General features: G+C 36.7%; 1 protein-coding gene across 1 annotated transcript in view; it reads left to right on the forward strand.

Annotated features, from left to right (window-relative positions):
* MSRB3 (methionine sulfoxide reductase B3) overlaps positions 1-15256 on the forward strand; it is a 297111-nt gene that overhangs the window by 125216 nt on the left and 156639 nt on the right. The window contains exon 4 of the mRNA XM_042781205.1: positions 8884-8912. Within this exon, the coding sequence (XP_042637139.1) occupies positions 8884-8912 (29 nt within the window). The remainder of the gene's footprint in view (positions 1-8883; positions 8913-15256) is intronic.

Consider the following 15256-nt stretch of genomic DNA (forward strand, 5'->3'; position numbering starts at 1 on the left):
ACTATACTTTATATATAATAACATGAAACCAAAAAGCCCAAACACACTGACGTCGAGTTGGATCCGACTCATACTACATCTGACTCACCACTAAATGTAGTGTAGTACATTTATTACTAATAATTAACCAATATTGGTATATTATTATTAACTAAAATCCATGTGATATTCAGATTTACCTGTTTTACCTAATGTCATTTTTCTGTTCCATGGTCCCATCCATGATACCAGAGCTCCTCTAGTTAGTGTAAGATGTTAATAATAGGAGAAACTGAGTAAGAGAGTATGCAAGAATTCTCTGTACTATCTTCTTTTTTTTTTCCTCTGTGTCCATCCCTTCACGCCCTCCTGCCCCCTGAGTTTTCTCCCTGTTCTCTCCCACAGTTCTCTCCATGATTGTTCTCTCCAAGGAGTGTATTTACCTCAGGTAAATGTTCAACTCATATGCCTGTCTTTTGCTTGGCTGGAAGCCACAGGTGTGGGTTTAATTCCAGACCTGAAGGGCAGCTAGGGGCCATAGTCTCAGTGGTTCCACCAGACTCTATTGGACCTGTACTATCTTCTTAAGTTTTCTGAGTATATAAAAACTATTCTAAGGAGTCAGGGTGGCACAGTGGTTAAGCACTCAGCTGCTAGCTGAAAGATCAGTAATTGAAACCCACCAGCTGCCCTATGGGAGAAAGATCAATTAATTAGTCTGCTTCTATAAAGATTAATGTACCTTTCTCTTTCCCTTTCCTCCCTCCCTCTCTCCTTCTCTCCTTCTCTTCTTCCTCTGTTTTGATCTCCTGCTCTTTTTCTCCTTCTCCTCCTAGTCTTTTCCTTCTCTTCCTCCACTTCAGTAAGCTCAGCTTTGACTTTTGGATTTGCCTTTCCCTTTGGAATCTTTAGCCCAACTCTCTTCATGTGAGCTCCTTCTCATTCTTTAGGTGTCAGCTTAGATGTAATCTCCTCAGAAAATAATGTCCTTTTTCTTTGTTTAAAATAAAGAAATTCCACTCCAGGAACTCTCCATCTCATTACCTAAATTTTATTCATTACAGACACTTAACTGTAATGATCTGGTTAATGCCTTTGTTTACTATTTGACCTTCCTTACCAGATTATGAGCTCCATGAGAGCAGAAACCTTGTCTGTCTTAGTCTCGGCTCTATCAGCAGAGCCGAGAACAGTCCTGACACGCAGTAAGTGTTCGAGACATTTGTTTAATGAATGAAACTGAAAAAAGAATGACTTTCTTATCCATTTACCCATGAAAGTTTGCCTTATGCTGGATTTTGATTGCTCCAACTAGAAATGCTCTTTTTTTAAGGGGGGATAATAAATGAATTAAAGATTTCATGAAAATTAGTTCCTGTATCGAACTTAATTTTTGAACTGAATAAGCCTAAAATTCTTAAGTAAAAGTCATTCCTATAATACTTTTCCTGCAGTTCAACCATTCATTTGGTACTCAAAGTAGCCATATGAAATAGATAGTAAGTATTATTGTTGTGTTGTTATGTGCTGTCAAGTCAAATTTGACTCACAGCAACCCCTCCTTGGGTTTCCAAGGCAGTATCACTACGGAAGTAGATTGCCCACCCTTCCTTCCGAGGAGTGGCTGGTGGGTTTGAAGCGCCAGCCTTCTGGTTAGCAGTCAAGTGCCTTAGGCACTATACTACCAGAGCTCCTTAGTAAGTATTAGTATCCTTGTTTTATAAATAATAAACAGAACTGATTTTTTCAGGCCTAAATGACTCTTTTGGGGTATTGTAGAGTCAAGAAAGTACCTGGGTGGCACAAACGGTTTGCTCCTGACTAACCTGAAGGTTGATGGTTCAGACCCACCCAGCAGCAGCATGAAAGGGAGGCTGGTGATCTGCTTTTGTAAAGTACACAGCCAAGAAAACCCTCTGGAGCATTTCTACTCTGTAACCAGAGGAGTTGTCAGGAGTCAGAATCAAGTTGATGGCAGGGTTTTATTTATTTATTTTTTTGGTTTGGTAGAATCAGGGAGTAGACCTACGACTAGAAATTGGATCTTTTCTTTATGATCTCTTTACTCTTAGTTTATACTGTCCTCTTCTTAATTTTGAGTTGCTTTTGTTTGTGTACAGTGACATTCTTTGGATAAGCACAACCTCTAGACAACCAAAATATCTTTTTAACCCTAACATTTTCAACTAATGATTTTTTTATGTAATCCTGTCTAAATAATATACTTTCTTGTCTTACTACACAGCATAATTTAATTAGTAATCTCCTGACTTGTAGTTGTCATTATGAATATTAGTTATGAAACCGTGACATAAAAAGGGTACAGTTAGGTCCTAAGGAGCTGTATAGAACTTTTTGGCCCTCTAAAGAATTCTTGCAGAGAGATCTCTTCTAGTCAATTGGGCAGGTGGCTGTGTTCCAAATTCCTTGACATAGATGAGTAAATACCTCTAGCGCACCATTCATTTGTTTAAATCTCTCAATGGGCATTCCATCAATTCCTGGAGCCTTGTTTTACACCAGTTCTTTCAGTGCAGCTTCAACTTCTTCCTTCAGTTTCATTGGTTCTTGATCATTAGCCACCCTGAAATAGATGAACATCAACCAATTCTTTTTGGTACAGTGACTCTATGTATTCCTTCCATCTTCTTTGGATGTTTCCTGTGTCCTGAGACTTAAATTTTTTTCTTTAGTTCTTTCTGCTTGAGAAATACCAAGCTTGTTCTCTTTTGGTTTCTAACTCCAGGTCTTTGCACGGTTCATTATAATAATTGACTTTATCTTCTCGAGCTGCTGTTTGAAATCTTCTGTGCAGCTCTTTTATCTTGTCACTTTTTCCTTTTGCTTAAGCTACTCTCCATTCAATAGCAAGTTTCAGAGTGTTTTCTGACTTCCATCTTGGTCTTTTCTTCTTTCCTGTCTTTTTAGTGACCTTTTGCTTTCTTCATGTATGATATTCTTGATGTCATCCCATAATTCATCTGGTTTTCAGTCATTGGTGTTCAGTGTGTCAAATCTGTTCTTCAGATGTTCTCTAAATTCAGGTGGGATATAATCAAGGTCATATTTTGCCTCTCCTGGACTTGTTTTAATTGTCTTCAGCTTCAACTTGAACTTGCATATGTGCAGTTGATGGTCTGTTCCACAGGCAGCTCTTGGCCTTGTTTGGGCTGGAGCTCCTCCATTCCCTCTACCCACATACATAGTCTATCTGATTTCTGTGTATACCATCTAGTAAAGTCCATGAGTATAGTCGCTGTTTATGTTGTTGAAAAGTGTTTGCAGTGAATAAATCATTGGTCCTGCAGAAGTCTATCATGCATTCACCAGTGTCATTTCTATCACCAAGGTCATGTTTTCTAACTACTGGTCGATTTTCCTTTGTTTCCAAATTTTGCACCGCAATCATCAGGGATAATCAACACATCTTGATTGCATGTTTGGTCAATTTCAGACTGCAGAAGTTGGTAGGGATCTTCAATTTCCTCGTCTTTGGCTTTGGTTGTTGGTGCGTAAGTTTGAATAATAGTGGTATTAACTGGCCTTCCTTGCAGGCATATGGTTGTTATCCTATCACTGATAGCATTGTACTTCAGGATAGACCTTGAGACATTCTTTATGATGATCAATGCCATGCCATTCCTCTTCAATTTGTCTTTCCCAGCATAGTAGATTATATGATTGTCTGATTGAAAATGGCCAAAGCCAGTCCATTTAAGCACACTAATGCCTAGGATATTGATCTTTATGCATTCCATTTCATTTTTGACAACTTCCAATTTTCCTAGATTCATACTTTGTACATTTGACTTTCCGCCAGTTGTCTGTCAGTTTGTCGTACTGTGGTAGCTAGTGTGTTGCTGTGAGGCTGGAGGCTATGCCACCGGTATTGCAAGGACCAGCAGGGTCACCCATGGTGGACAGGTTTCAGTGGATCTTGCAGACTAAGATAGACTCAGAAGAAGGAAGGGGCCATCCATTTCTCAAAGAACTGGCCAGTGAAAACTTTTGAATAGCACTGAAACACTGTATGATATATTACTGGAAAACTTTATGAATAGCCCTGAAACATTGTCCAATACAGTGCCAGAAGATGAGCCCCTCAGGTCAGAAGGCACTCATGATACGACTGCGGAAAAGCTGCCCCCTCAGAGTAGAGCTGACCTTAATGATGTTGATAGAATAAAGCTTTCAGGACCTCCATTTGCTGATGTGGCACAACTCAAATTGAAGAGAAACAGCTGCAAATATCCATTCATAATGGGAACATGGAATGTATGAAGTATGAATCTGGGAAAATTGGAAGTTGTCAAAAATGAAATGGAATGCATAAAGATCAGTATCCTAGGCATTAGTGTGCTGAAATGGACTGGCTTTGGCCATTTTCAATCAGACAACCATATGATCTACAATGCTGGGAATGACAAATTGAAGAGGAATAGTGTGGCATTGCTCATCATGAAGAATGTCTCAAGAGCTATCCTGAAGTACAATGCTGTCAGTGATAGGATAATATCCATATGCCTACAAGGAAGACCAGTTAATCCTTCTATTGTTCAAATTTATGCACCAAGCACCAAAGCCAAAGACAAGGAAATTGAAGATTCCAACCAACTTCTGTGGGCTAAAATTGACTAAACATGCAGGCAAGATGTGTTGATTATCCTTGATGATTGGAATGCAAAAGTTCAAAACAAAGAAGAATCACTGGTAGTTGGAAAATATGACCTTGGTGATAGAAATAACGCTGGACATCACATGATAGAATATTGCAAGACCAATGATTTATTCATTGTAAATGCCTTTTTTCAACAACACAAATGATGGCTATACAAGTGAATTTTGCCAGATGGAGTACACAGGAGTAGGTCGACTACATCTATAGAAATAGGTGATGGAGAAACTCAATATCTACAGCCAAAACAAGCCCAGGAGCTGACTGTGGAATATACCATCAGTTGCTCATATACAAGTTCAAGTTGAAGCTGAAGACAATTAAAACAAGTCCACAAGAGCCAAAATATGACCTTGATTCTATCCCTCCTGAATTTAGAGACCATCTAAGGAATAGATTTAATGTATTGAACAAAAGAATGACCAAAAACGAGAGGAATGGTGGGATGATATCAAGAACATCATCCATGAAGAAAGCAAAAGATCATTAAAAAGACAGGAAAGGAAGAAAAGACCACCATGGACTCTGAAACTTGCCCTTGAATGGAGAGTAGCCAAAGCAAATGGAAGAAATGACAAGATGAAAGTGCTGAACAAAAGATTTCAAAAAGCAGCTTGAGAAGACAAAGCCAACTATTATAATGAAATGTGCGAAGACCTGGAGTTAGAAAACCAAAAGGGAAGAACAAGGTTGGCATTTCTCAAGCTGAAAGAACTGAAGAAAAAATTTAAGCCTCGAGTTGCAATATTAAAAGATTCTATGGGCAAAATATTGAATGATGCAGGAAACATCCAAAGAAGATGGAAGGAATACACAGAGTCACTGTACCAAAAAGAATTGGTCGATGTTCATCCATTGCAGGAAGTGGCATATGATCAAGAACCAATGGTATTGATGGAAAAGGTTGAAGCTGCACTGAAGGATTTGGCAAAGAACAAGGCTCCAGGAATTGATACAATAGCCATTGAGATGTTTCAACAAATGGATGCTGTGCTGGAGGCACTCACTTGTCTATGCCAAGAAATTTGGAAAGTACCTGGCTGACTGACTGGAAAGTATCCATATTTATATCCATTTCAAAGAAAGGTGAGAATGTGGAAATTATCAAACAGTATCATTAACATCACACTCAAGTAAAATCTTGCTGAAGATAATTCATCTAAGAGAAGGCTTAAGAATGAGGACTATGGTCGGGCCAGGGCTTGGGAAGAATGTAGATCTGGATTACAATGTTGGTTATTGATAACAATATTTGCAATAATTTTTTTTTTAATAATTATATTTTAAAAGAGGAGGAACAACTCAGAAAAGGAGAATGAGAATTGTTACATAACTCAAAGAATGTAATCACTGTCACTGAGATATGCTTGTAGAAACTTGAATTGGTGTATGCTTTTGCTAGGAGCTCTGCTAGTGTAGTGCCTAAGGCACTCGACTACTAACCAGAAGGCTGGTGGTTCAAACCCACCAGCCACTCCTCGGAAAGAAGGTTGGGCAATCTACTTCCATAGTGATACTGCCTTGGAAACCCAAGGATGGGTTGCTATGAGTCGGATCCCACTCGACGGCACATAACAGCAACAACAACAACATGCTTTTTGCTGTGTGTGTATTTTCTCAAAAACAACAAAATAAATTATTTAAAAAAATTATCACTGATACTTGAATTCTCCTAATATCTATCCTTTCTGGTGTTTGAATCTGTAATGAAAACTGGGCACAGATTTGAAGGAGGACTTTTATTTAATTCTGGAATATTTATACACTAAAAGGAAGAGGAACTCCTGGAGAGCCAGATGTTGCAGATACAGGAGAAGTAACAATTAATGCAGACAGGTTTCAGAGGAGATGAAAGAAAGCATTTTTAGGATTCAGGTGGAGGAAACCTTAGACAGAAGAACACCTCTGGATTTTATATAGTTAAGAAGGAAATAAGGATGTGTGTGGATGCAGAAGTTTCCCTCAACAGGCATTTGTTGAACAGAAGCACCAGGCGTTATTTAGATACCATAGCTACTTAAGAAGCTTTGGTGGCGTAGTGCCTAAGCATTTGACTGCTGACCAGAAGGCTGGAGGTTCAAACCCACAAGCCACTCCTCAGGAGGAAGACTGGGCAAGCTCCTTCTGTAGAGATACTGCCTCAGAAATAGAAGTAAGGGTCGTTATAAGTCGGAATCAACCCGACGACAGTGAGTGAGTGAGCGAGTGAGTAGGTACTAAGGACAATAAGGCATAGTTACAGTTGGGCCTGACCTAAGCTATGGTATTTTCAATAGCCCCATATGCACATGAGAGCCTAACAGTGAATAAGGAGGACTGCAGAAGAATTGATGGATTTGGATTGTGATGGTGGTGAAGAATATTGAATGTATCATGCACTGCTAGAAGAATGAACAAATCTGTCTTGGAGGAAGTACAGCTGAATGCTCCTTAGAATAGTGAGAATGGCCAAACTTTGTCTCTTATACTTTTGTCGTGTTGTCAGAAGGAAGCAGTACCTGGAAAAGAATATCATGCTCTGCAAAGCAGAAGGTCAGCAAAAAAAGGGGAAAACCCTCAGTGAGATGGATTGACACAGTGACTGCCCCGATGGACTCAAGCATGGAAACAATTATGAGGATGATGCATAACCAGCAGTGTCTCGTTCTGTTGTACATAGGGGTCCTGTGAGTCAGAACCAACTTGACGTCATCTGAAAACAATGGCAACAGTTTTGTTGGGAAGATAGACAAGGAAATGAGCAGGATAAGATGTGTGGTTATATGTTATTTAGAGTTATGCTCAAGGAGTGTGGAAACACAGAAGACCAAAAACCAAACACCAAACTCACTGCCATTGAGTTGATTCTGACTCATAGTGACCCCCTTTAGGTTTCCGAGGCTGTAAATCTTTATGGAAGTAGATTACCCAGTCTTTCTTCCACGGAGTGGCTAGTGGGTTTGAACCACCAACTGTCTGGATACCTTAGGCACTGAGCCACCAGAACTCTTACATAATAGGCGAGAAGACAAAAAGTGAAAATGGATTTGTACCAGGAATAGGAGGCAGGGACATTTAAAAGAAGGCTTGAGAATGAGAACTGTGGGTGGGGCTAGGGCTTGGGAAAAATGTAGACCTGGAATACGGTATTGGTTATTGATAACCATGGTTGCAATAATTACATTTTTATACTGTTGTTGACTTTGTTTAAACATCAGGTGAAACTTTGAGAATACTTGAGAAAATGATGTTTTTTGGCCATGGAAGCTTCTTATTGCCCTTTTATCCCCTTTGATGATTTCTCTTGAAGCTTATTTAGGTGAAAAAAGCCACTACTTCCAAAGGTGCTTTGGTACCTTGGCATAATTTCAAAGAAATCCCCTTTTCCACTTAGTTAACTAAATTTCTCCTGAAAAAGAAAAACAAAAAACTTTTCTGTCAATGTAACATCCTTTACCAGGACTCCTGCTGGTTGGTTCTTCTATCTTGCTGTGGCAGCTGTGAACATATATGCTGTTGATTGTTAATGTATGATATAAATCCGACTGGAGCATGCCCACTAATTGGTTTGAAGGTTAGATATAGACAATGCTGTCTCATAGTAGCTTGGGTAGATAGGCCTAGTGATGGGGTTAATTCTGCTTGACAGCACATCAGCAGCATCTTGAGAGTAATTACCCAACAGAAGTTTTCCCACAGCCAAACTGAGAGCTTCAAAGGCTTCTGAATTTACAACCAGTATTAACCTATATCTAAAACATAGTGTTCCCACAAAGGCTCAGAGTTTTTTCTCCTTATTAAATGTATGGGGTTACTAGGTTCATTTACTCCATGCTAAGAGCTTAGTGAAAAATTACGTGTGTTGATAAATTGAAAATCTTTAATAATAAACACAGAGGATAATTACAAATTTGTTTTTTTCTCATTGCATAATTGTATTACTGAAATAAGTTCATGTGAAGATATCAGGTGCTATTTGAATATAATTTACCTTCTTTCAAGAGCAAACTAAAAAAAGTTCATGTATTTTCTATATTGTGCTATTGTATGAATATGTATGTATTTATAGGACCTAGGGTAATGCATGCATTTGAAATGCTTAAAATAAATATATGTTTACATTTTAGAAAGCTATTTTACTTGTTGATCAATGTACTGAAAGCTATAACTAATCTTTTTTTTTCCCTCTATAGCATAACTGTTGTTCTTTTACAGTTTTTATATTGTAAAAAATTTCTTTCCCTTTGCAGGTCAGAAACCAAATTTGACTCCGGTTCAGGTATGTTTACATTAATAATGTTATTCTGAGTATATTTTATTTACATTATTCTCTGAGGAGTAATTCATCAGATCAAGGACCATTTTGATTTTAAACAGACTGGGCAGTCTCTTTTCAAAACATTCACCCTACCTCAAAGCAGGGCTATTGGCTGCTTCAAATCATAACTGGAAATGTTCACTTTGGTATTCTTGATAGTTCTGCAAGAGGTATTAAATGTTCTATATCTGCAGAGTTTCATTTTCAAAGCAGAGGTGGGGGTTATACGTACTCATTGCTCACAAAAGAATAAATTATTTTCTTAGTGGACAAAGCATCCTGAATAATTTGACTGTCCTCTGCAAGTGATTTGTCATCAAATGTGGGTGATGGATGCATTTAATGCAGCAAACTATACTTTCAGCCAGTAGAAATAGAAATTTGTCTATTATTTAGTAGCTGTTTTTTTTTTTTTTTTAGTATTTTTTGTTGTAGGTAGGGGTATGGAAAATTAAAGTCACCATAAGCACTTATTTTATATATATCAAGGAAAAATTTACATTCTCACAAACAGTGGTATATCAGCTTTATTAGATGTTTTCTCTTTAAGCATCAAGTACCATACACTGCTTGGATGTGACTGTGTCTTTATGTCACTTGCTGAGATTTATATGGTTCAGAATTTCTAATGGTGTTTTTAATTAAAGTGAAAAAAAAAGTAAGCCTCATGTTAGGTACAAAGGAATTATTCTGTTTGGTAAACTTTTAATAGATAAATAAACACTCATTTTTAATTACAGGAGAAAATAATTTTCAGGGAAAAAACCTTGTTTAATTTATAAGTAACATACTGACTCTGATTTTAGTTCTATTTTTAAATTAAAAAAAAAAATACTGTTGCTTAAGTCCACAAAAGAGCCAAGTGATTATATTCTTTTTTGATAGTGGTGGTAAGGAGCTAACGTGCTTTCTTTCTTCATAAGCTTCATCTTTTATTGTACAGCTTTATTAATTTCTACAACTTGGTAAAACTCTTGAAATAGGAAGTTTGTGTATTTGAGCTAACAATTTCACCTTTGTTTGAGAACCGTGATTCCAGAAATCTTTCCATTCTCTATGTTCTTAAACTTCGTTATGGCATGTGCCAGTGATAGTATAAGACAAACATTTCTGATTAACAGTATTGATTGTATGGAAACTAAAGACATGGTAGCATGGCATCAACTATTTGACTCTTTTTTGATTCACTCAAAATAGGGTGAAAAGTCTTTTTCACTTTTTTAATAGTTAAGATCTTTAAGTATAATTAAAAATAAATTAATGCTGGCTGTATACCTCTTAAAACTTATGGAGAATGAATTTTTACCTAACAATCATGGCTTTCTTTTTTCCATCATTGCCAGTCAATCATCAAAATTTATTAAGGATCTACTTTATCATGATCTGTTGTGTATTTAAATGCCTAAACATCAAGTCAGAAACTGGTCCTTTGGGTACAGGATCTGGAATATAGCTTTTAAAAATAAAAAAGTCTACCAGGTTCATTTTTAAAGTAGAACCTGGAAATAGTATACAAAACTGAAATACTAGGCAGCCATTGTCAAAATCAGATAATTTATGTTAAATTTTCAAATCCAAATTAAAGTGTGCTGCTGAATTCCTATGCTGAAAGTTAATATTTATCATGAAAATAGTTATAACATCTGTACAGGCATACATCCTTCATTGTTATGACTAAAGATTTTGTCCATGACTCTTAATTTTTTTAAATGCCTATTAGGAGCTCTGGTAGCATAGTGCTTAAGGCACTTGACTGCTAACCAGAAGGCTGGCAGTTCAAACTCACCAGTCACTCCTTGGAAGGAAGGTTGGGCAATCTACTTCTGCAGTGATACCGCCTCCGAAACCCAAGGAGGGGTCACTATGAGTCGGGGCAGACTCGACAGAACATAACAACAACAACATCATCATGGACAACATCTGAATGTCATTGAAAACTACAAACTTCTGTACTCTGAGAAGTCTTGTGGGGAATATTGATTACAAGTTTATTTCTCCTTTTATTTTGAATTTAAATGTGTTGTGGAAAGAATTCAGATAATCCCAAATAAAGAAACAGTTAATTCTTTTTGGAATATGCTCCTTTAACTTACTACTGAGTGAGGAAATCATGACAAAGGAACAAAGGAAGCCGGAAATTTATTTTTTGGTATTCTGTATCGTGCAATGTGCAGGTAGCATCTTGGAACAATTAAATGTATGCCTTTAACAGGTTCAGATTCTCTATTGTTTGTCACATGCATAGAGTAAACCATCTTTGTTTAATGTAGACAGCTATCACAGGGTTCCTAATAGGGGCCCTGAGTTTTTTAAATGCAGAAAGATTTGAATCTTACCAAGAAAAATAAAATCTTAAAAAATAAATTCTATGGTCAATAACTAATCATAAAGGAAAGGATTTCAAAGTCAGATTTTATACAGTATATACACGTGTGTTTGTGTTTGTAGGTAGAGGTATATATTTCATTTTTCAAGGAATGTACCCAACTTATGCAGAGCTTACTGTGTAATATTTTATAGTTTGTGTAGATGAATTTCAGACTATGGAATGAGATTCAGGAGAAAGGAGGGAAAGCTTGCATTATTAGCACATGGTAATAATTTTCAGTCGTTTGAATGTATATCAAAATGATCAACCTTAGAAAGTGATTTAAACACTTTCATATCAGGATTGTATCAGTTTACTCTGCAAAAGCAAATCTTTTTTTTTTTTCTTTTTAATTTTCATTAAAAAAAGTTTAAGAACTTTTATAATGAAAACTTTAAAACATACAGAAAAGTAGAGGACGTAAGTGTACTGAGCACCCATCATCTGGATTTTACTGTTGCTAATTTGAAGTATTTTAAAATAAAACACATACATTCCATTTAAAATCTGAAAATTATAGATTGGATTTTTTGAAAGAAGGAAATTATTATTATTTTTTTTAGGTTTCATTTATTTTAGGAATTTGGATCATATACACATTTTATATGGAAAGGATTGTGCCATCGGCATGTCCACATCAGTCAAAGAGACTTTGAAAGTTCTATTTGTGGTGAATTGTGTGGTTAAAATAAAAACAAAAACTTTCAACTGGAAGGCAGAAGTGTTGAATTAATTCTGTTTTGAGAACCTCAGGAATGTTCTGTCTTCAGGGTTCATTTGGTTAAAACTTCAGCTTGTATCTAGCTGTGTGTTCTGTGTATACTGAGTTATATACTGATTGGTATAAAACTCACAATCACCTCAAGTTTTTGGCTTTGCCAGTTGAAAACAGAGCCTACGTTCTTTCTACAGGAGCTTTAGGATTCTATTTTTAATATTATTTCCTAGTTGATGTAGTAATGTTGCTTGCCTAAAATCATGTGGGTTTGGTAATACTACTAATAGAGTAAAAGAGCCTTCCTTTTATGTTCAGAAGTAGCAAGAAGCTGTGCTCTTCTCCCCACCTCCCAAGAAGGGAAGTTAGTTGATGCTGGAGGAAGCAGAGCATTGAGTTTAATGTCGTGATTAAAAATGAAAGCCATATATCAAATCTCAGGAGAAACATGCTTTTGAAAGAGGCAGAGAACTGTGGAGCATATTGCATGATAGGCTATGTAAACAGAGCCCTGGAGGTCAGTGTGTGGATGCAAACCAATTAAATATAGAACTTACTGGCTTTGCTTTCTGTCATCTGGATGGGGAGGATCACAAGTTAAAATGCACAGGGTTGAAGTATAAACTTTGCTTGAATAAACTAGGCACCTTTGGAAACTTCATTAACTCTTTCAATCTACTCCCAAGATTTTTTTTTTTTCTTTTTTTTAACCAAGGTTCCCAGGGGGGAAAAATCCAAAATATATGCTCTCTCCCATTCTGTACATCCTGTCAGCAAAAGTGATAGTGATGAGTATAATGGGAAAAACAAAACAAAACAAAACAAAAAAACAGAGGATGAGCTCTTAAAAAATCCCGCGGTAGTCACATTTAAAGAACGTGCACTTGTCTTTCAAAAACAAACCACTTGGAAAAGCAGAGTTCTTACAGAATAACTGAAGAAAGATGTTTTTTCTTTTCCTGAATTTTTTGGCAAAGATATAGTTGTAATTTAATAGGCACTAATCTGCTGTCAAGTCATTTCTGAATCATAGCCACCCCTCCTTGGGTTTCTGAGGCGGTATCCCTACAGAAGTAGATCTCCCAATCTTCCTTCCAAGGAGTGGCTGGTGGGTTTGAACCACCAGCCTTCTGGTTAGCAGTCAGATGCCTTAGGCACTATGTCACCAGACCTCCTAATACATACAGTGGTTAAAGCATTCAGCTGTTAACCAAAAGGTCACCAGTTCAAACCCACCAGTCACTCTGCAGGAGAAAGAAGAGACAATCAGTTTCTATAAAGATTAATAGACATGGAAACCTTACAGGGCAGTTCTGCTCTGCCCTGTAGGGTTACTATGAGTCAGAATTGACTTGACAGTTTTTTTGTTTTGTTTTGTTTTGAAACATAATGTCAACGTATTATTTCTTTTCTATTAAAATAGAATACCTTTCTGACCAAGAAGAACTTGAATCTTGTAACTTAGTAACTAATACATTAAGGAGTGTCCATAGTCTAATTCTGTAGTCCTAACCTTCTCAACCAATGTTTGGGTGAGAAAATAAAACACCAAGTTAAATGGTATAGTTTCATGGTCTATAAACATTCAAAACAGTTTTTTTTTTTTTTCCCATGTCATGTTGGCTGAGAAAGTAAATAAGCTTATGTTCAGTACTTGTTGATTCTGGGCTGCTTGGAATAGCTATACTAAGGAAATGGGCTCATAGAACACAGCAACTCAAAGGTATAAGATTTCATGAAAGCAAATTATGGAGGATTAAGAAGCCTAATGAGCATGGTTCAGTGTGGCGAGTGGAGGAGGGAGCTTACTATTAAATAAAGCCCAAGAGTATAGAAGGTTAGGAGATCCTAAAAGACACGATAATAAAAGGTATAACAGAATATAATTATCTTGAAGGGTAGAGGGAAAGCCTCCAAGAAACAAAAAGCTAGTGTCACTTTTAAGATCTGTAGTGAAAAAAGAATCTATACTAGGGTAAGGAAATCAAAGAGTGCGATCAGTTAAAGTTTGAGGCAAAAACATAATGTCAGTGAAAGAGAGAATGGATGGTAATGGTAGTCATTAAGGTGAAGGGAAATGAGGAATTTGAATATACTAGTACTAGATTTTTGAAAGCATATTGATAAATGAGACAATTTGCTGAATATAGTAAGCCTTTGTTAGAAAAATTTAATAAGGAAGATATTTTCAAATCTTACATATATGAGAATATATTGATAATACTTTTGAGCTGCTACAATTTAATTTCATGATTTTAAATTTCTTATTTGGAAAGGTCTCATAACAATGAAAAATAAATAAATAAAATATAATTTTCTATAAGAATATTGAAATCTGTCTTTGGACACCATTCCTTTTTAGAAACAAGAAAAATATTGACTGTTTATCCATTTATTCATTGTTATTTATTTGGTTCCATTTTATCTGATAGAAGGACTTTGAGAGGAGAGAGAATTGGTCATTCAGTGCTTTTTACCTGAATTCTGCTTCTTTAGATATTATCATTCCTGTGTTGTCAGCTCCACATGCTGTGTGTCTTCTGACACTAGCCAACTTGCTTGGGGCATGCATTGCACTTGTCTCCTTGTAAACAGCATTATTTCAAAGCAGTGCTCATGAAATAAAAGCTGCTTTAAATAGGGAGTTTATGTAATTCCAAATTCAAATGTGAAGCAAGAAGTTTGCCACCTTAAGTCCCAGTGTTCTTCCCTTTCCGCTAATCCATATAGCTTGATGAGGAAAGAGGCTCTGAGCCTTTATATGACACAAACCTTTGTTTTCTCCACTCAGGCTTTTTCCACCACTCCATCTGCTTGGTGAGATTTTATTATCTTTTAAGGCTTAGCTGAAGCATTGCCCTCTCAAATATCATCTTCCTTGACACTTTCCCAATAGCCAGTCATCCCTTCCTCTGTGAAAACATTGGATCTTGTACATAGATCCATGTCATGTAAGGCAAGAACCATGTCAAACACCTTGATAGCCTTGGGGTCTGATGTGAAATAAAACCCCCAAACCCACTGCTATTGAGTCAATTCTGATTCATAGTAGTACTGTTCCATAGGGTTTCCAAGCCTGCAAATCTTTACAGAAGTAGACTGTCTCATTGTTCTCCCAGAGAGGGGGTGGTGGATTTGAACCACTGACCTTTTGATTAGCAGCCAATTGCTTTAACCACTATGCCATCAGAGCTCCTGGTATGAAATAAGTTACTTAGTAAA

This window comes from Orycteropus afer, unplaced genomic scaffold, assembly GCF_000298275.1.
Source record: "Orycteropus afer afer isolate SDZICR_OR568_19922 unplaced genomic scaffold, OryAfe1.0 scaffold00097, whole genome shotgun sequence".
In the NCBI taxonomy this organism is placed as follows: domain Eukaryota; kingdom Metazoa; phylum Chordata; class Mammalia; order Tubulidentata; family Orycteropodidae; genus Orycteropus; species Orycteropus afer.